The sequence below is a fragment of the Ranitomeya imitator genome, chromosome 9, assembly GCF_032444005.1.
Source record: "Ranitomeya imitator isolate aRanImi1 chromosome 9, aRanImi1.pri, whole genome shotgun sequence".
NCBI lineage: Eukaryota > Metazoa > Chordata > Amphibia > Anura > Dendrobatidae > Ranitomeya > Ranitomeya imitator.
The window spans coordinates 155,706,035-155,728,917 of NC_091290.1; the positions used below are offsets into that span (position 1 = coordinate 155,706,035).

The 22,883-nt window shown below is 46.9% G+C and overlaps 1 protein-coding gene across 1 annotated transcript in view; it reads left to right on the forward strand.

Moving 5' to 3' along the window:
- The window catches only part of ZNF319 (zinc finger protein 319), a 44,849-nt gene extending 22,797 nt beyond the window's left edge, over positions 1 to 22,052 (forward strand). Inside the window, exon 2 of the mRNA XM_069739582.1 lies at positions 20,208 to 22,052. Within this exon, the coding sequence (XP_069595683.1) occupies positions 20,312 to 21,961 (1,650 nt within the window). The 5' untranslated portion in view covers positions 20,208 to 20,311 and the 3' untranslated portion in view covers positions 21,962 to 22,052. The remainder of the gene's footprint in view (positions 1 to 20,207) is intronic.
- The last annotated feature ends 831 nt before the right edge of the window (positions 22,053 to 22,883 follow it).

Consider the following 22,883-nt stretch of genomic DNA (forward strand, 5'->3'; position numbering starts at 1 on the left):
GTAGTATATTGCCCAGGGACGTAGTATATTGCCCAGTCAGGTAGTATATTGCCCAGCCACGTAGTATATTGCCCAGCGACGTAGTATATTGCCCAGTCAGGTAGTATACAGCACAGAGCCACGTAGTATATTGCACAGCGACGTAGTATATTGCCCAGCCCACGTAGTATATTGCCCAGTCAGGTAGTATATTGCCCAGCCACGTAGTATATTGCCCAGTCAGGTAGTATACAGCACAGAGCCACTTAGTATATTTCCCAGCGACGTAGTATATTGCCCAGTCAGGTAGTATATTGCCCAGCCACGTAGTATATTGCCCAGCGACGTAGTATATTGCCCAGTCAGGTAGTATACAGCACAGAGCCACGTAGTATATTGCCCAGTCACGTAGTATATTGCCCAGCCACGTAGTATATTGCCCAGTCATGTAGTATATTGCCCAGCGACGTAGTATATTGCCCAGTCAGGTAGTATATTGCCCAGTCACGTAGTATATTGCCCAGCCCACCTAGTATATTGCCCAGCCCACGTAGTATATTGCCCAGCCACGTAGTATATTGCCCAGCCACGTAGTATATTGCACAGCGACGTAGTATATTGCCCAGCCCACGTAGTATATTGCCCAGTCAGGTAGTATATTGCCCAGCCACGTAGTATATTGCCCAGTCAGGTAGTATACAGCACAGAGCCACGTAGTATATTGCACAGCCACGTAGTATATTGCCCAGGGACGTAGTATATTGCCCAGTCAGGTAGTATATTGCCCAGCCACGTAGTATATTGCCCAGCGACGTAGTATATTGCTCAGTCAGGTAGTATACAGCACAGAGCCACGTAGTATGTTGCCCAGCGACGTAGTATATTGCCCAGTCAGGTAGTATACAGCACAGAGCCACGTAGTTTATTGCCCAGCGACGTAGTATATTGCCCAGTCAGGTAGTATACAGCACAGAGCCACGTAGTATATTGCCCAGCGACGTAGTATATTGCCCAGTCAGGTAGTATACAGCACAGAGCCACGTAGTATATTGCACAGCCACGTAGTATATTGCCCAGGGACGTAGTATATTGCCCAGTCAGGTAGTATATTGCCCAGCCACGTAGTATATTGCCCAGCGATGTAGTATATTGCCCAGTCAGGTAGTATACAGCACAGAGCCACGTAGTATATTGCCCAGCGACGTAGTATATTGCCCAGTCAGGTAGTATATTGCCCAGTCACGTAGTATATTGCCCAGCCCACCTAGTATATTGCCCAGTCACGTAGTATATTGCCCAGCCCACCTAGTATATTGCCCAGCCCACGTAGTATATTGCCCAGCCACGTAGTATATTGCCCAGCCACGTAGTATATTGCACAGCGACGTAGTATATTGCCCAGCCCACGTAGTATATTGCCCAGTCAGGTAGTATATTGCCCAGCCACGTAGTATATTGCCCAGTCAGGTAGTATACAGCACAGAGCCACGTAGTATATTGCACAGCCACGTAGTATATTGCCCAGTCAGGTAGTATATTGCCCAGCCACGTAGTATATTGCCCAGCGACGTAGTATATTGCTCAGTCAGGTAGTATACAGCACAGAGCCACGTAGTATGTTGCCCAGCGACGTAGTATATTGCCCAGTCAGGTAGTATACAGCACAGAGCCACGTAGTATATTGCCCAGCGACGTAGTATATTGCCCAGTCAGGTAGTATACAGCACAGAGCCACGTAGTATATTGCCCAGCGACGTAGTATATTGCCCAGTCAGGTAGTATACAGCACAGAGCCACGTAGTATATTGCACAGCCACGTAGTATATTGCCCAGGGACGTAGTATATTGCCCAGTCAGGTAGTATATTGCCCAGCGATGTAGTATATTGCCCAGTCAGGTAGTATACAGCACAGAGCCACGTAGTATATTGCCCAGCGACGTAGTATATTGCCCAGTCAGGTAGTATACAGCACAGAGCCACGTAGTATATTGCCCAGCCACGTAGTATATTGCACAGCGACGTAGTATATTGCCCAGGGACGTAGTATATTGCCCAGTCAGGTAGTATATTGCCCAGCCACGTAGTATATTGCCCAGCGACGTAGTATATTGCCCAGTCAGGTAGTATACAGCACAGAGCCACGTAGTATATTGCACAGCGACGTAGTATATTGCCCAGCCCACGTAGTATATTGCCCAGTCAGGTAGTATATTGCCCAGCCACGTAGTATATTGCCCAGTCAGGTAGTATACAGCACAGAGCCACTTAGTATATTGCCCAGCGACGTAGTATATTGCCCAGTCAGGTAGTATATTGCCCAGCCACGTAGTATATTGCCCAGCGACGTAGTATATTGCCCAGTCAGGTAGTATATTGCCCAGCCACGTAGTATATTGCCCAGCCACGTAGTATATTGCCCAGTCATGTAGTATATTGCCCAGCGACGTAGTATATTGCCCAGTCAGGTAGTATATTGCCCAGTCACGTAGTATATTGCCCAGCCCACCTAGTATATTGCCCAGTCACGTAGTATATTGCCCAGCCCACCTAGTATATTGCCCAGCCCACGTAGTATATTGCCCAGCCACGTAGTATATTGCCCAGCCACGTAGTATATTGCACAGCGACGTAGTATATTGCCCAGCCCACGTAGTATATTGCCCAGTCAGGTAGTATATTGCCCAGCCACGTAGTATATTGCCCAGTCAGGTAGTATACAGCACAGAGCCACGTAGTATATTGCACAGCCACGTAGTATATTGCCCAGGGACGTAGTATATTGCCCAGTCAGGTAGTATATTGCCCAGCCACGTAGTATATTGCCCAGCGACGTAGTATATTGCTCAGTCAGGTAGTATACAGCACAGAGCCACGTAGTATGTTGCCCAGCGACGTAGTATATTGCCCAGTCAGGTAGTATACAGCACAGAGCCACGTAGTATATTGCCCAGCCACGCAGTATATTGCCCAGCGACGTAGTATATTGCCCAGTCAGGTAGTATACAGCACAGAGCCACGTAGTATATTGCCCAGCCACGTAGTATATTGCCCAGTCACGTAGTATATTGCCCAGCCACATAGTATATTGCACAGCCCACGTAGTATATTGCCCAGTCAGGTAGTATACAGCACAGAGCCACGTAGTATATTGCCCAGCCACGTAGTATATTGCCTAGCCACGTAGTATATTGCACAGCGACGTAGTATACAGCACAGAGCCACGTAGTATATTGCCCAGCCACTTATGACACAGGTTAAAAAATTAAACATATACTCACCTTCCGCAGGCGCGTTGTAGCACTGTCGCCTGTGTGGGGTGCAGGCAGCATCTTCCGGTCATTGTCGTGCAGGACCTGTCATGACGTCGCGGTCACATGACCGTGACGTCATGGCAGGTCCTTCTGCCAGACCATCCGTGCGACCGGAATGTGCCGGGTGCATTGCGAGGAGCAATTTTTAACATTCGATGATTTTACTATTGGCGCTGCATCAATAGTAAAAAACTTGGTCACACAGGGTTAATAGCGGCGGTAACAGACTGCATTACACCGCGGCATAACGCAGTCCGTTACCGCTGCCATTAACCCTGTGTGAGGGCAGACTGGTGGGGAGTATGCGGGCGCCGGGCAGTGAGTGCGGGGAGGAAGGAGTGGCCATTGTCTTCCGGACTGTGCGCGTCGCTGATTGGTCGTGGCAGCCATGACAGGCAGCTGCCGAGACCAATCAGCGAACGAATAACCATTACAGACAGAAGGACAGACGGAAGTACCCTTAGACAATTATATAGTAGATATATATATATATATATATATACACTGCCCTGTGTAATGCCCCCCTGTATACCACTATATATATATACCTCCGCACGCGTAATGCTCCCCTGCGTACTTCACAATGTCACTCTGTCAGTCACACTTCTGTGATACCTGCCTGTCCAGTTACGAAGCAACACTGATTGTGAATCAATGTCTCCTGCTGTTGTGCAAATGTAACAGATAACAATTAGAAATGATCGGCAACTAGCAAGACAACCTATAAAGGAGTGGTTTTAAGGGGGGGTGACCAGAGACCATTTCTCTCTTCTCGCCCTTTTTTGGCTGTTTCTGTCAATTTTGCATTTTGTCATTGCTCTCACCCATAGAGGTCCTGTACAGTAACATGAGGCGGTGTCTACAACCCACACAAGTGGCTCAGGTAGTGCAGCTCATCCAGGATGGCACATCAATGTGAGCTGTGGCATGAAGGTTTGCTGTGTTTGTCAGCGTAGTGTCCAGAGGCTGGGGGCGCTACCAGGAGACAGGCCAGTACACCAGGAGATGTGGAGGGGGCCGTAGGAGGGCAACAACCCAGCAGCAGGACTGCTACCCCAGCCTTTGTGCAAGGAGGAGCACTGCCAGAGCCCTGCAAAATGACCTCCAGCAGGCCACAAATGTGCATGTGTCTGCACAAACGGTTAGAAACCGACTCCATGAGGATGGTCTGAGTGCCTGATGTCCACAGATGGAGTTGTGCTCACAGCCCAACACCGTGCAGGATGCTTGGCATTTGCCACAGACCACCAGGATTGGCAAATTCCCCACTGGCACCCTGTGCTCTTTACAGATGAAAGCAGGTTCACACTGAGCTCATGTGACAGACGTGACAGTCTGGAGACGCCGTGGAGAGCGATCTGCTGCCTGCAATATCCTTCAGCATGACCGGTTTGGCAGTGGGTCAGTAATGGTGTGGGGTGGTATTTCTGTGTAGGGCCGCACAGCCCTCCATGTGCTCGCCAGAGGTAGCCTGACTGCCATTAGGTACCGAGATGAGATGCTCAGACCCCTTGTGAGACCATATGCTGGTGCGGTTGGCCCTGGGTTCCTCCTAATGCAGGACAATGCTAGACCTCATGTGGCTGGAGTGTCAGCAGTTCCTGCAAGATGAAGGCATTGAAGCTATGGACTGGCCGCCCGTTCCCCAGACCTGAATCCGATTGAGCACATCTGGGACATCATGTCTCGCACCATCCACCAACATATTGCACCCCAGACTGTCCAGGAGTTGAGAGATGCTTTAGTCCAGGTTTGGGAGGAGATCCCTCAGGAGACCATCCGCCGCCTCATCAGGCGTAGTAGGGAGCTCATACAGGCACGTGGAGGCCACACACACTACTGAGCATCATTTCCTTGTCTTGAGGCATTTCCACTGAAGTTGGATCAGCAAGTTCATTTTAGACTTTGATTTTGAGCATCATTCCAATTCCAGACCTCCGTGGGATATTAGTTGTCGTTTACATTGATCATTTTTAGGTTTTATTCTCCACACATCCACTGGCTCGGCTCTCCCCGTCCCATCATTGTATTCATATCTCACATCCCCCCCTGTCTTACTCTCCCTCCACGCGCCGTCGCTGCATCTCCATTGTCCTGGCGACAGAATCTCTTTCTGTGCTGAGCGGTCACATGGTACTGCTCGTTAAGGTAATGAACATGCGTGCAACACCTATGGGAGTGGAGAGCGTGCATATTCATTACCTTAATGAGTGGTAGCACATGACTGCTCAACACTGGAAGAGCTGCAGGGACGGAGATGCTGCAAAGGTGTCAGGAGGTTGAGTATGATGTCTTCTGTTAGCCGGCTCCTGCCTCTGCTCCGGCCCTCCCTGCCGGCTTTCTGGACAATGACTCGTGTGTAAGCCGAGGTGGGGGCGTTTCAGCACAAAAGAATGCTGAAAAACTCTGCTTATACAGAAGTATATACGGTAATACTTGGTGGCACAACCCTTGTTGGCAAGCACAGCAGTCAAACGTTTCTTGTAGTTGATGATGAGGTTTGTGCACATGTCAGGAGGAATTTTGGTCCACTCCTCTTTGCAGATCATCTCTAAATGATTGAGATTTTGAGGCTGTCGCTTGGGAACTCGGAGCTTCCACTCCCTCCATAAGTTTTCTATGGGAGTAAGGTCTGGAGACTGGCTAGGCCACTCCATGACCTTAATGTGCTTCTTTTTGAGCCACTCCTTTGTTGCCTTTGCTGTATGTTTTGGCTCATTGTCTTGTTGGAAGACCCAGCCACTACCCATTTTTAATGTCCTGGTGGAGGGAAGGAGGTTGTCATTCAGGATTCCATTCTATTCCATCCATTCTCCCATTGATAAGGTGAAGTAGTCCCAAAACATAATGTTTCCTTATCCATGCCTGACAGTGGGGAGGGTGTTCTTTGGGTCATAGGCAGCATTTCTCTTCCTCCAAACACGGCGCGTTGAGTTAATGCCAAAGAGCTCAATGTGTGTCTCATCTGACCACAGCATCTTCTCCCAATCACTCACAGATTCAGACGGGCCTGCACATGTGCCTTCTTAAGCAGGAGACCTTGCCGGCATTGCAGGATTTTATACCTTTACAGCATAATGTGTTACCAATGGTTTTCTTGGTGACTGTGCTCCCAGCTGTGTCATGATTCCAATGGCAGGGAATCACAAAAGGACAAGCACCAACGAGCTCTAGGGTGATGGAACCTGAGCTGACCGCGACCCTAAACCTGAACACACAAATAACAATAGCCGGGGAACGTGCCTACGTTGATCCTAGACGTCTCGCACCAGCCGAAGATCTAACTTCCCCTATTAGAAGAAACAGACCTCTCTTGCCTCCAGAGAAATACCCCACAGAAATAGCAGCCCCCCACATATGACGGTGAAATGAGAGGAAGGCACATACACAGTATGAAATCAGATTCAGCAAAATGAGGCCCGCTAAAACTAGATAGCAGAGGATACAAAAGTAAACTGCGCGGTCAGCAAAAAACCCTTCAAAAAACCATCCTGTAATTACTTGAACTCATGTTCCAACTCATGGAACATGAGGAGCAATTACAGCCCGCTAGAGCAACCAGCAGCAAAGAAACAATTATATGCAAGCTGGACAAGACAAAAATAAATCAAAACGTGGAACAAGAAAATCAAAAACTTAGCTTGTCCTGAAGATTACTGAAGCCAGAAGCTGAGGTAACAAAACACTCTGATAACCTTGATAGCCGGCAGGGAAATGACAAGAAAGCCCGGTTAAATAGGAAACTCCTAAATCCTAATAGAACAGGTGGACACCAGAGACAGCAGAACACAAATCACCCAGTACCATCAGTAACCACCAGAGGGAGCCCAAAAACAGAACTCACAACACAGCTGCCTCGAGTTAATTAACAAGTTCCCCCCGCATAGTTTTAGGCTGATCTCTCACCTTCCTCATGATCAAGTATACCCCATGAGGTGAGATTTTGCATGTTGCCCCAGATCAATGTCGACTGACAGTCATTTTGTATTTCTTCCATTTTCTTCCTATTGCACCAACAGTTGTCTCCTTCTCACCCAGTTAAGGTTCTGTAGCCCACTCCAGCTTTGTGCAGGTCTATGATCTTGTCCCTGACATCCTTAGAAAGCTCTTTGGTCATGGCCATGTTGTAGAGGTTAGAGTCTGACTGATTAATGGAATCTGTGGACAGGAGCCTTTTATAAAGGTGACTATGTAAGACAGCTGTCTGTATTGCAGGTAATGGGTTGATTAGGAGTCTAACTGGTCTGTAAGAGCAGAACTCTTAGGCTGTGTGCAAACTTTGCAGAGTTCCTGCAGAACTGCAGCGGTTTTTTTTTCCGCTTAGAAACGCTGCAGATCCTCAAGTGACTTACAGTACAATGTAAATCAATGGCAAAAAAAAAATTCTGTGCTAATGGTGCGGAAAAATCATCTGCACGGAAAACGCAGCAGATTCAAAAAAGGACCATGTCACTTCTTTTGTGCAGATCTGCAGCTTTTCTGCACCCATTCCATTATAGAAATCCGCAGGGGTAAAAACGCAGCAAATCCGCATTAAATCCACGGGAAAACCCGCACAAAATCCGCAAGAAAAACGCATCAAATCCGCACCTGCGTTTTCTGCCAAGAGATGCAGAATCCGCACAGAAAATTCCAGAGGCAAATCTGCAACGTGTGCACATAGCCTTAATGGTTGGTAGGGGATCAAATACTTCTTTCTCACTGCAAAATATACATTTCTATAACTGATACAATGTGATTTTTTTGGATTTTATTTTTGATATTCTATCTCCCAATGTTAAAATTAACCGACCCTTAAAATTATAGACTGTTCATGTCTTTGTCAGTGGGCAAACTACAACATCAGCAAGGGATCAAATACTTATTTCCCCCGATATATATCCTGCCCGGTGTGTAATAATCCCCTACTGTCACATACAGTTCTGCTCAAAAGTTTACATACCCTGGCAGAATTTTTGCTTTCTTGGCCTTTTTTCATAGAATATGAATGATAACACCAAAACTTTTTCCACTCATGGTCAGTGGTTGGGTGAAGCCATTTATTGTCAGACTACTGTGTTTTCTCTTTTTAAATCATGACGACAACCCAAAACATCCAAATGACCCTGATCAAAAGTTCACACACCCTGGAGATTTTGGCCTGATAACATGCACTGAAGTTGGCACAAATGCATGTGAATGGCTACAGGTAACATCCTCACCTGTGTCCTGTTTGCTTGTAATCAGTGCGTGTGTAAAAGCTGAGTGAGTTTCTGGGATCCAGACAGACTCTTGCATCTTTCATCCAGCCACTGACGTTTCTGGATTGTGAGTCATGGGGAAAGCAAAAGAATTGTCAACGGATCTACAGCAAAAGGTAGTTGAACTGTATAAAACAGGAAAGGGATACAAAAAGATATCCAAGGAATTGATAATGCCAGTCAGCAGCGTTCACACTGTGATTAACAAATGGAAAATCAGGGCTCTGTAAAAACAAAACCACGGTCAGGTAGACCAACATAATTGCTGTCCACAACTGCCGGGAAAATTGTTCGGGATTCAAAAAAAAAACTATAAATAACATCAGCTGAAGAAAAATGGGTTTCATGGACAAGTCGCCAGAAGAAAGCCATGACTGCGCAAATGCCACAAAGTATCTCACCTACAATACGTAAAACGGCACAGAGACAAGCCTCAAAACTTCTGGAACAAGGTAATTTGGAGTGATGAGACCAAAATTGAACTTTTTGGCGACAACCATAAACGTTACATTTGGAGAGAGGTCAACCAGGCCTATGATGAAAGAAACACCATTCCTACTGTAAAGCATGAAGGTGGATGTGTGAGCTACAAAGGGACAGGAAACTTGGTCAAGGTTGAAGGAAAGATGAATGCAGCACATTATTAGCAAATACTGGAAGCAATTTTGCACTTATCAGCCCTGAACCTGCGCATTGGACGTACTTGGATGTTCCAACATGACAACGATCCAGAACACAAGGCCAAGTTGACCTGTCATTGGCTACAGCAGACCAAAGTGAAGGTTCTGGAGTGGCCATCTCAGTCTCCTGACCTCATTATTATTGAGATACTCTGGGGAGATCTCAAGCGCGCAGGTCATGCTAGACAGCCCACGAATTTACCGGAACTGAAGACTTTTTGCCAATAAGAGTGGGCAGCTTTAGCATCTGAGAAAATAAAGAACTTCATCCACAATTACCACGAAAGACTTCAAGCTGCCATTGATGTTAGAGGGGGCAATACATGGCCTTAAGAAATGGGGTATGTGAACTTTTCATCATGGTCATTTGGATGTTTCGGGTTATCATTTTGATGTAAAAAGACAAAACACAGTAGTTTGACAATAAATGGCTTCACCTAACCACGACTGGAGAAAACACCAATACTTTATCATTCATATTCTCTGAAAAAAGGCCAAGAAAGCAAAAATGTTGCCAGGGTATGTAAACCTTTGAGCAAAACTGTGTAAAATATATATATGCTGCCCTGTGTGTAGTAATCCCCTACTGTTATATGTATACTGCTGCTAGAGAATTCTCCCAAAAGGCTTTGGAGATCATCAAGATGTTTTTTGGCAAAGCTGAGACAAGCCCTTATGTTCTTATTGCTCAGCAGTGGCTTTCATCTTGCCATGCAGGCCATTTTCTCCCAGTCTCTTATGGTGAAGACCCGAACGCTGACCTTAACTGAGGCAAGTGAGGCCTGCAATTCTTTGGATGTTGTTGTGGGGTCTATTGCAACCACTTGGATGAGCTGTCGCTGCACTCTTGGGGTAATTTTGGTTGGTCGGCCATTCCACCGCTTCACCACTGTTCCATGTTTCCGCCATTTGTGGACAATGGGTTCGCTTGAGTCCTAAAGCTTGAGAAATAGCTTTATAACCTTTTCCAAACTGATACATTTCAAATACTTTGTTTCTCATTTGTTCCAGAATTTCATTGGATCGTGGTGTGCTGTCTAGCTTTTGAAGACCTTTTAATCTACTTCACTTTGTCAGGCAGGTCCTATGTAAGTGATTTCTTGATTGAGAACACCTATGGCAGTAATCAGGCCTGGGTCTGGCTAGGGAATGTGAACTCGGCTTCCCAAAAATGTGATGAACCACAGTTACTTTGTTTTTAAGGGGGGGAGGAATCATTTTTTCACACAGGGCCCTGTAGGTTTGGATTTCTTTTTCCCTTAATAATAAAGACCTTAATTTATAAACTGCATTTTGTTATTACTTGTGTTTTTTTGTCTAATATATACATTTATTTGGTGATCTGAAACTTTAAGTGTGACAAACATGCAAAGAAGAAGAAATCAGGAAGGGCTTAACACTTCACACAACTGTCCATATTTACTGCCCTGTGTGTAATCCCTTAGGAGGAGAAAGCATCTAAGTCATGTTCTGAGGAAAGGAGAAAGCGCACCTTTCCGGTTAATTCCTGGATACAAGAACTCATAGATAAGGAGTAGAAAAAGCCGGAATAATCTGGTGGTAGCTTGCCCTAATCTTCAAAGAGGAGATACCCCTTGGCAGAGAGAGACGCGAAGAGTTGGGATAAAGTCCTTCAGGTTGCCAGGGCAGTGGCGAAATCCTCAGAGGTCGGCCCTGCCCTTTGAGGATTCCCAGGATCTTAGGGACCTGTTGGATAAAAAGGCTGATGGGTTCCTAAGGCACACCTGGGAGGCAGCGGCGGGGGGTCAGAAGTCGGCAATAGCTGGGACTTGTACTGCCCGCTCCCTTATGATCTGGCTACAACAAATAGAGGAGCAGCTTAATAGCAGGGTCCGGAGAGATGAAATCGTAGCACGGAGCAGAGGCTTTTCTTGCGGACACCTTTGCAGACTCTGTGAGATCAGCGGCTAGATCTGTGAGCCTATCCAATGTAGCCAGACGGGTCTTATGGCTTAAAGGATATCAAGGGGATCTGCATTAAAAAAAATAGACTTTCCTCCATCCCATGTGACGGAGAGTTTCTCTTTGGGAAGGAATTGTAAGACATTTTTGGAGAAAGCAGGCGGCAAAAAGAAGGGATTCCCTGGTTTCCCCACTGAGTCTAGGAAGGCTTCCTTTTGGAAGAGGAAGTTTAATAGGGGGCGTCCTCTTGGGGAAAGGAAGAGGTGGGAGTTCAAGGCTAGAAAGGAGTCCGAGTTTCTGCTCAGCAGGCCCACTACTTGCAAAAAGCCCTCCCAATTATGTCCGCGGTAAGGGGAAGGCTCTCCCTCTTTCTCCCAGTCACTGGGTCTTAAGTATTACCAAGGAGGGTCTGAAGATAGACTTTGTCCATGCTCCTCGCCAGACCTTCGTAACAACACCCTTCAGGAAATCAGGAGAACAGCTTGGCCCTGGAAAGAGGGATCATGGGACTCTTACATTAGCGTGGTTTGTGCGAAGTCCTGCAGGAAGAGATAAAAACGGGATTTTACTGTGAATCGTTTCTTCAGGATGGCATCGGTGAACACCGCTATAAAGCTGTTATTCCAAAATTGTTTCATGTCTGTCACCGATTTGAAAGATGCATATTATCATATCCCAATACAACAGGATCATCAAAAGTTCCTTAGAGTGTCCGTGTTTGTCCTGGGACAGGTCAGGCATTACCAATACACAGCTCTTCTGTTCAGACTGTCAATATCTCTGAGAGTATTCACCGAGGTAAAAATGGTGGTGATGGCCTACCTTCAGGCCTGTGTGGGTGCCTTATATAATAGTAACCTAGGGGCAAATAGATGGGTGTCTCGGTTTATAAAATCTTGTAGTAGGTCCACACCGGTTATAGTCCCAAAAATTCCACCGTGTGACCTGAACCTAGTTTTAGAGGCACTAACTAAAGACCCGTTCGAGCTCTTACAGAACTTATCTGAAAAATTCCTCACACTTACAAGACAAGTTTACTAGTAGCTCTGACTTTGGCCCTGTCCATATGTCCCCCCTACACACAGGTGTATGACGATAGGCCGGGTCCAGCCTTAGAACAATTCTATCTTCCCAAAGTGGCTCTTAAGTTTCATAGGAGCCAAAAGATTACAATATTTCTGCTCCTTTTGTTCTGTAAACGACACCCATGAAAGCAATATGCTACCAGAACCAGACATCCAGTTAGTCTGAATATAAAAATCGAGTAGTGCTGGGGTTATCGTGGAGTTTGCAGTAACTGTATGGGTCTTATATGTATATATTCCCTTCATTGGCATCGCAGGTGTATATACCATATACTCACTGCTAGTTTCCCAATCAATAAGCAGTCTATTAGTGGAAAAAGCCTGCGGCCTCCTCCATTGATCATCAGTCAATCGTTTAACTGTCCGTACGATAGGGGGCAGCAGAGATCTGTTTGACACAAAGATCATAGTATATACAGGTGCTTCTCACAAAATTAGAATATCATCAAACAGTTAATTTATTTCAGTTCTTCAATACAAAAAGTAAATATTCTATAGAGTCATTACACACAGAGTGATCTATTTCATGTGTTTATTTCTGTTAATGTTGATGATTATGGCTTACAGCCAATGAAAACCCAAAAGTCACTATCTCAGTACATTAGAATACTTTATAACACCAGCTTGAAAGATGATTGTAAAATCTGAAATGTCTGTTCAGTAAATGCATTCAGTACTTGGTCGGGCTCCTTTTGTATCAATGCGGCGTGACATGGAGGCGATCGGCCTGTTCACTGCTGAGGGGTTATGGAAGCCCAGGTTGCTTTGATAGCAGCCTTCAGCTCGTCTGCATTGTGGGGTCTGGTTTCTCTCATCTTCCTCTTGACGATACCTTCCTGGATTTTGGCTCCAAGAGGAAGAGAAAACATATATCCTGCTGAGGGAAGAAGAGAGCGCAGTGGAGATAGCAGCGCGGTATGTGAGCACGTGCCATAGACTGCGAGAGAGACAACCATGATATGCCATGGACTTTCTTAGCCCCCTTCCCCTGTGCCCTATAAATCGTTCCTACAGTCCCCACCCATCATCCCCACAGTCCTTATCTCTGTTCCTTACTGTGCATGTACTTTGGCAAAACTAATGTTTATGTGGTCCTGCCAATAAATCCTTGAAGCCACTTGTGGGGGGCCATTCACCCCCTTCCACCTCCTTTCTTTTTTGCAGTAGGACAGAAGCTTGCAATCTAAGCTGCCTTCAAATAGAATTGCCCAGTTGACATAGAGAAAATTACATATAGCGGGGAAGTGACCAATCTAATTTAAAATTTCTTTAGAAGGCCAGACTCCCTGGTGGGGACAGGAAAGGTCTTTTCAGAGGGTAGGATAACAAAAGGTACATGTGTTACCCATAGATGGACAGTGACATGGCCTGTGGTACGTCCCACAGCCGGTCAGGGAGAGGGAAAAGTGTGCTCCACCATCTGTCAGGACGATGGGAGAGAGGTACCCATAGCCTGTCGGGGGTGGCAAAATTGTACCCCGAGTATGTCAGGGTGGTGGGTAGGTGTGTCCCACATCATATCGGATTGGCAGGAAAGTAGTAATCACTGTCGGTCAGGGTGGTGGGAAAGTTGGATCTGCAGTCTGTCAGACAAATGGGAAAATGTTATCTTGCGGGGAGGCAGCCTACTGAGCAGCTGTCACTCTTGGCCCGATAGCCCAGAACGCAGATAATGCCCTGCCTCCTGGACCCTGATCAACCAGCGGGACAACAGGACCAGTAATTGACCAAGAACAGGTCTCGGACGGTTCCTATGAGGTTGAGGCCTTAGCATCACTTTTGGCTACCACTAGCCAGGCGTGTCAGATGCGTCTTGTGTCGCTGAGTAACCCCTCAGGGAAGCCTATCTCTGAATCCCAGAAGGAGAGGGTACTGTGGGATCCAGGAAGGGTGGGCCATAAGTTGGGCTTGTGGGGCGATCTGTAAATCAGCCCCACGCTGCCTCAAAAAGGGGGAGGTGTCAGTAGGACAAGAGCATGAAATCTAAGCTGTCTTGAAATAGAATTGCCCAGCTGACATAGAAGAATTTACATATAGTTGAGAAGTGACCAAGCTACTTAAAATGTATTTTGAAGCGCAGACTTGCTGTTGGAGACTGGAAAGGTCTTTTTCAGAGGGTTGGATAACAAAAGGTACATGTGTTTACCCATAGATAGAGAAGTGTAAAAGTCTTTTGTCCCCAGGAAATACATCCTGAATTGAAGTGAAACTTCTGTTCCCGTCAAGGGAAATGTTATACATTTACACCAGACAGAGCGGCACCAGTGTAAATTTATAAATATAGGGGTTCGTATAATTCCGATAGTGAGAAGACATATATTTTCGACTTAAGGACTAATCAGGGAAGAATATGCATGTTTTTCATAACTGTCACCTGCCACATCATGTTTACTATCTATGGAAAGGTAAAATACTGACTAAAAAAAACTTCTGCTATCGTCATATCATGTCCATATCCCTGTCGGGGATGTTCCCTGGGATTTGGCATTTGCACTTTATCATGGATGGGTAAGCTTTATTAATTGTGATTTATTTGTGCACATGTATTTTGCTGGCATACTGTTACAGTTGTTAGTTGACCTTAGTACTCATATGATTGTTGAGTCCTTCTGTATGCACATGCACTTTATTCTTCCCTTGACTAGCATATACATTTATTGGACTCGTATGAGTGGTGAATCAGGCTATTGGGCATACTGAACTATCTTTCCCTTCTTCTGATTGGCTCTAAATCCTCGTCTGTACCCTATAGCTGAGTCCCCCTTTTTGCCCACGTTTCCCTCTCAGGGTGATACGGTTTCTTTATGTTCACCTTGCTTCTGTTATTTTTTTTATTTCTGTAATTTAACATTTTTGTGATAAAGTGATGTTATTTGATTATACAGTACATAAGAAGTCAGCACTCCACAATTGTTTAGTTTTTAAACCCCAATATTCATATCTGACCATCGGAGACAGGCCATCTACAACACTTTCTTAAAAAAGGAAACCTCCTGGTGAGCCATGGTTCTCTTATCATGCATAAACAGGTCTCAGCGTTGTCACTTTCCCATAGAATTACCTATTTAATTACCTGGCCACTGCAGAGGTCCTCTGCTTCAAAAGAGGTAAATCGTTATTTCTCTCCCCATTGCCGTTTTTGTAATTACTTTCAATAGCTATAACTAGTTTCCTCTCTTCCCCATATGTTCCATTGTGAGGTTTTCTTCATAGAGTTTGAAGTGTAAGCTCTTCTCCCAGATGTTCTATGTGAGGGTGACATCTGGAAATGTCTTATAAATTTTAATATTTCTATGACACATATAATGTATGGTATCCTCATGGGATATGCATGGTCTCCTCCTGTGATATATAGATATAATGTATTGTTCTTCCTCCTGGGATATATATGGTCTCCTTCTGGGATAATACATATATTGTATGGTATCTTCCTTCTGTTTTGTTAAGGTTCAAAGAATTGTGATGAATAAATAAATGCTCACACGAAAATTGAATAAACTAAAATGAATTTACTTAATAAAAGATAATAAATACAAGCAGTCACTCAAAATGGCAAATAATCAATAGTCATACCCTAATAGTCAATCAGCCTGGTCTCTCCGTGTCCTCTCTCTTCCAGTCTGTGTCTCTGTGTCCCCAGTCTCAGGCAATACTTCCATTTATATGTTCAAACTGACCATTGAATCTTATCTGAAGGCTTGTGATCTATATCCTGGTATGTGTACTGAAGCCTTCGGGCCAAATAGATAAGAACACCACCTGGCCTCCCTCAGGGCTTAACGAGTGTCTGTCTAATCAGCATTTACCTGATATTCCCTTGGTTCTCATCTTTATATCATTATATAATAAAACCAATCAATATCTCTATCATATGTATTAATTAATTGGAGTGTTGAAACCATTATAAAATATTATTATTATTTATTGTTATAGCGCCATTTATTCCATGGCCCTTTACATGTGAGGAGGGGTATACATAATAAAAACAAGTACAATAATCTTAAACAATACAAGTCACAGCTGGTACAGGAGGAGAGAGGACCCTGCCCGCGAGGGCTCACAATCTACAAGGGATGGGTGAGAATACAGGAGGAGAGAGGACCCTGCCCGCGAGGGCTCACAATCTACAAGGGATGGGTGAGGATACAGGAGGAGAGAGGACCCTGCCCGCGAGGGCTCACAATCTACAAGGGATGGGTGAGGATACAGGAGGAGAGAGGACCCTGCCCGCGAAGGCTCACAATCTACAAGGGATGGGTGAGAATACAGGAGGAGAGAGGACCCTGCCCGCGAGGGCTCACAATCTACAAGGGATGGGTGAGGATACAGGAGGAGAGAGGACCCTGCCCGCGAGGGCTCACAATCTACAAGGGATGGGTGAGAATACAGGAGGAGAGAGGACCCTGCCCGCGAGGGCTCACAATCTACAAGGGATGGGTGAGGATACAGGAGGAGAGAGGACCCTGCCCGCGAGGGCTCACAATCTACAAGGGATGGGTGAGGATACAGGAGGAGAGAGGACCCTGCCCGCGAAGGCTCACAATCTACAAGGGATGGGTGAGAATACAGGAGGAGAGAGGACCCTGCCCGCGAGGGCTCACAATCTACAAGGGATGGGTGAGAATACAGGAGGAGAGCTGGTCATCCAGCGGTTTGGTCGATCGGTGGTTACTGCAGGTTGTAGGCTTGTCGGAAGAGGTGGGTCTTCAGGTTCTTTTTGAAGGTTTCGATGGTAGACGAGAGTCTGATGTGTTGTGGTAGAGAGTTCCAGAGTAGGGGTGATGCACGAGAGAAATCTTGTATGCGATTGTGGGAAGAGGAGATAATAGGGGAGTAGAGAAGGAGATCTTGTCAGGATCGGAGGTTGCATGCAGGAAAGTACCGGGAGACGAGGTCACAGATGTATGGAGGAGACAGGTTATGGATGGCTTTGTACGTCATGGTTAGGGTTTTGTACTGGAGTCTCTCGGCAATGGGGGGCCAGTGAAGGGATTGACAGAGGGGAGAGGCCAGGGAATAGCGGGGGGACAGGTGGATTAGTCGGGCAGCAGAGTTTAGAATAGATTGGAGGGGTGCGAGAGTGTTAGAGGGGAGGTCACAGAGCAGGAGGTTACAGTAGTCGAGGCGGGAGATGATGAGGGCATGGACTAGGGCTTTTGCAGATTCTTGGTTTAGGAATGTACGGATCCGTGAAATATTTTTGAGTTGAAGTCGGCAGGAAGTGGAAAGGGCTTGGATATGTGGTATGAAGGAGAGATCAGCGTCAAGGATTGCCCTGAGGCAGCGGGCTTGTGGGACTGGGGAGAGTGGGCAGCCATTTACTGTAATGGATAGGTTCCTTGGGGGGGTCGCGTGAGATGGGGGGAAAGATGATGAATTCTGTTTTGTCCATGTTAAGATATATATATATATATATATATATATATATATATATATATATATATATATATATCAATCACATACTACACACCTTCTCATGGGATATGTTTGGTATCCTCCATCTCCTGTAATATATATAGTCTCCTTTTTCTACTGGGATAATACATTTAATTTATTATACTCCTCCTGGGAAAATACATATTATGTATGGTCTTCTCCTTCTCCTGGGACATATAATCTCCTCCTCCTCCTGGGATATCTTTGGTCTCCTCCTCCTCCTGGGATATTAAATATTATGTATGGTCTCTTCCTGGCATAATACATATAATGTATGGTACCCTCCTCCTCCTGGGAGATGTTTGGTCTCCTCCTGGGATATGTATTGTCTCCTTTTCCTTTCTTTTTGGGATAATACATATAATGTATGGTACCCTCCTCCTCCTCCTGGCATATGTTTGGTCTCCTCCTCCTACTGAGATATGTTTGGTCTCCTCCTGGGATAATACATAATATCATGTATGGTGTCCTCCTCTTCCTGGGATATGTTTGGACTCCTCCTGGGATATGCTTGATCTCCTTCTGGGATATGTATGGTCTCCTCCTACTGGGATAATACATATAATGTATGGTATTCTCCTCCTCCTGTGATATGCTTGATCTCCTCCTGGGATATGCTTGATCTCCTTCTGGGATATGCTTGATCTCCTTCTGGGATATGTTTGGTCTCCTCCTCCTCCTGGGATATGCTTGGTCTCCTTCTGGGATATGTATGGTCTCCTCCTCCTGGGAAAATACATATAATGTATGGTATCCTCCTCCTCCTGGGGTATGCTTGATCTCCTTCAGGGATATGCTTGATCTCCTTCTGGGATATGTTTGGTCTCCTCCTCCTCCTGGGATATGCTTGGTCTCCTTCTGGGATATGTTTGGTCTCCTCCTTCTGGGATATTTTTGGTCTCTTCCTCCTGGGATAATACATATCATGTATGGTATCCTCCTCCTCCTGGGATATGCTTGATCTCCTTCTGTGCTATGTTTGGTCTCCTCCTCCTTCTGGGATATGTTTGGTCTCCTCCTGGGATAATACATAATCTCATGTATGGTGTCCTCCTAATTCTGGGATATGTTTGGACTCCTGCTCCTTCTGGGAAATGTATAGTCTCCTCCTCCTAGGATAATGCATATCATCTATGGTATCCTCCTCCTCCTGGGATATGCTTGAACTCATTCTGGGATATGTTTGGTCTCCTCCTTCTGGGATATGTTTGGTCTCCTCCTCCTGGGATAATACATATCATGTATAGTCTCCTCCTCCTCATGGGATATGCTTGATCTTCTTCTGGGCTTTGTTTAGTCTCCTCCAACTGGGCTTTGTTTGGTCTCCTCCTGGGATAATACATGTCATGTATGGTGTCGTCCTTCTCCTCCTGAGATATGTTTGGTCTCCTCCTTCTGCGATATGTTTGAACGCCTGGGATATGTTTGGACTCCTCCTCCTGGGATATATATGGCCTCCTCCTCCTGGGATAATACATATCATATATGGTATCCTGCTCCTCCTGGGATATGCTTGATCTCCTTCTGGGATATGTTTTGTCTCCTCCTTCTGGGATATGTTTTGTCTCCTCCTTCTGGGATATGTTTGGTCTCCTCCTTCTGGGATATGTTTGGTCTCCCAATCCTTCTGGGATATGTTTGGTCTCCTCCTTCTGGGATATGTTTGGTCTCCTCCTTCTGGGATATGTTTGGTCTCCTCCTTCTGGGATATGTTTGGTCTCCTCCTTCTGGGATATGTTTGGTCTCCTCCTTCTTCTGGGATATGTTTGGTCTCCTCCTTCTTCTGGGATATGTTTGGTCTCCTCCTCCTTCTGGGATATGTTTGGTCTCCTCATCCTTCTGGGATATGTTTGGTCTCCTCATCCTTCTGGGATATGTTTGGTCTCCTCATCCTTCTGGGATATGTTTGGTCTCCTCATCCTTCTGGGATATGTTTGGTCTCCTCATCCTTCTGGGATATGTTTGGTCTCCTCATCCTTCTGGGATATGTTTGGTCTCCTCATCCTTCTGGGATATGTTTGGTCTCCTCATCCTTCTGGGATATGTTTGGTCTCCTCATCCTTCTGGGATATGTGTGGTCTCCTCATCCTTCTGGGATATGTTTGGTCTCCTCATCCTTCTGGGATATGTTTGGTCTCCTCATCCTTCTGGGATATGTTTGGTCTCCTCATCCTTCTGGGATATGTTTGGTCTCCTCATCCTTCTGGGATATGTTTGGTCTCCTCCTTCTGGGATATGTTTGGTCTCCTCATTCTGGGATATGTTTGGTCTCCTCATCCTTCTGGGATATGTTTGGTCTCCTCATCCTTCTGGGATATGTTTGGTCTCCTCATCCTTCTGGGATATGTTTGGTCTCCTCATCCTTCTGGGATATGTTTGGTCTCCTCATCCTTCTGGGATATTTTTGGTCTCCTCCTTCTGGGATATGTTTGGTCTCCTCCTCCTGGGATAATACATAATATCATGTATTTTGAATTGTCTCTTTCTTGTTCTGTAATAACTTAATGATGGCTCCTCTGCTGCTTCTGCTCAGACTTCTTCTTTTCTTGCAGATTACCCCCAGAAGATGCAGTGAGCTTGTGTGGCGGATGCCTGACTACTGGCTGACCATACCCCTGACGCTTTTTGGGTTGACGCCGTGTACCTGGCCCCCATTATGTCCGAGGGCTGGGCTCCTGCACAGGCGCCTCCTTCTTCCTTGCAGCAGCACCCCATTGCACTTGGTGAGCACCCTATCGCCAACCCAGCCTCTTCCGACAACCCATTGGGCTGTGCAGTTTATGGCATTCTGGTGCAGCCCGATCTTGGGATCCCTCATCCGCCTTTGCCCCTTGCTGAGCCTCTGCACAAGTGTGTGCTGTGTGGGCACGACCTGACTAATCTGGCAAACCCGCAGGACCATCAGTGCATGCCTTCCGCCAGTCAGGACCGCTCCTTCCAGTGCACCCAGTGTCTGAAGATCTTTCACCAGGCCACTGACCTCCTGGAGCACCAGTGCACGCAGGTGGAGCAGAAGCCTTTTGTCTGTGGAGTCTGTAAAATGGGGTTTTCTCTGCTGACCTCCCTGGCACAACACCATACTGCCCACAATGGCAGCTCGCTAAAATGCTCCGTCTGTGAGAAGACATCCAAGCCTCCAGAGGCAGATAGAGCCTGCTTACCTGGCGCCCTTCCTCCAGTGCCAGGCACAGCCTGCAGCGACAGACCCTTCATCTGCACCTTGTGTCACAAGCCCTTTAAGCACTTGTCAGAGCTGTCCCGCCACGAGCGCGTCCACACCGGTGAGAAGCCGTACAAGTGCACGCTGTGCGAGAAGAGCTTCAGCCAGTCCTCGCACCTGGTGCACCACAAGCGCACGCACAGCTCTGAGCGCCCCTACAAGTGCACCGTTTGTGAAAAAAGCTTCAAGCATCGCTCCCACCTCCTGCGACATATGTATGCCCACTCAGGCGAGCATCTCTTCCAATGCCAGACATGCCAGCTGCGCTTCAAGGAATCGTCACAGTTACTGCAGCACCCATGCACACCTGCCGGGGAGCGGCCCTTCCGCTGTGCCGCATGTCAGAAGACATTCCGGCGTCCGTCGGACCTCAGGCAGCACGAGCGGACGCACAGCGAGGAACGGCCTTTCCATTGTGATCTGTGTCAGATGAGCTTTAAACAACAGTATGCCCTGATGAGGCACCGGCGCACCCACAAGGCCGAGGAGCCCACCAACTGCAGCTACTGTGATAAAAGCATGGCCTTCAGCCCGCACGGGGTTGAGAGCATCTTCAAGTGCAATGCATGCCAGCAGGGCTTCCACCAGGCTCAGGACTTGCTACGACACAAGTGTGGCCACAGCAGCGCAGAGCGGCCCTTCCAGTGCAGCATGTGTCATAAGACTTACAAGCGCGCCTCTGCCCTGCAGAAGCACCAGTCCGCCCACTGCACGGAGAAGCCATTGAGGTGCACGGCTTGCGAGCGACGATTCTTTTCCTCCTCAGAGTTCGTGCAGCATCAGTGCGATCCCGCCAGAGACAAACCTCTCAAGTGTCCAGACTGTGAGAAGCGATTCAAATACGCTTCTGACCTGCAGAGACATCGACGAGTGCACACGGGCGAGAAGCCCTACAAGTGCCCATCCTGTGACAAAAGCTTCAAGCAGCGGGAACATCTGAACAAACACCAGAGCGTCCACAATAGGGAACAGCATTACAAGTGCCTGTGGTGCGGCGAGCGCTTCCATGAACTGGCACAGCTCCAGGATCACAGCGCACAACACACAGCGGACGGTGCCTTCCAGGTGGCCACTTGTCTGCCCTGACTCCACACTGTGAGTGCTACATTGGTGCCCTCACACCAGAGACTAGCCTTTTCTGTCTGTGCCAGCGAGTAATAAAGCTATGTGTACAGGGGAAGCCATGGCCGCGAGGGTCATGTCTGTCCACCATCATACCGTAGGTGCACGAGTCGTCTGCTGAAATCTTATGCAAATAAGTGTCTCCACCTGCACCAAATCCACCTGCACCGATTCCCCTTCCACAAAATGTACCTGCACAGAATCCCCATCACCAAATCTGCCTGCACCGAATCCTTCACCTGCACCGAATCCTCCACCTCCACCGAATCCCCCTCCATGAAATGTACCTGCACTGAATCCCCATCACCAAATATACCTGCACCAAATCCCCCTCCACCAAATCTACCTGCACCGAATCCCACTCCACCAAATCTACCTGCACCGAATCCCCCTCCACCAAATCTACCTACACCGAATCCCCCTCCACCAAATCTACCTGCACCGAATCCCCCTCCACCAAATCTACCTGCACCGAATCCCCCTCCACCAAATCTACCTACACCGAATTCCCATCACCAACTCTACCTGCACCAAATCCCATCCACCAACTCTACCTGCACCGAATCCCACTCCACCAAATCTACCTGCACCGAATCCCCCTCCACCAAATCTACCTACACCGAATTCCCATCACCAACTCTACCTGCACCAAATCGCATCCACCAACTCTACCTGCACCGAATTCCCCTCCACCAAATCTACCTGCACCGAATCCCCCTACACCAAATCTACCTGCACCGAATCCCCCTCCACCAAATCTACCTACACCGAATTCCCATCACCAACTCTACCTGCACCAAATCCCATCCACCAACTCTACCTGCACCGAATCCCACTTCACCAAATCTACCTGCACCGAATCCCCCTCCACCAAATCTACCTACAC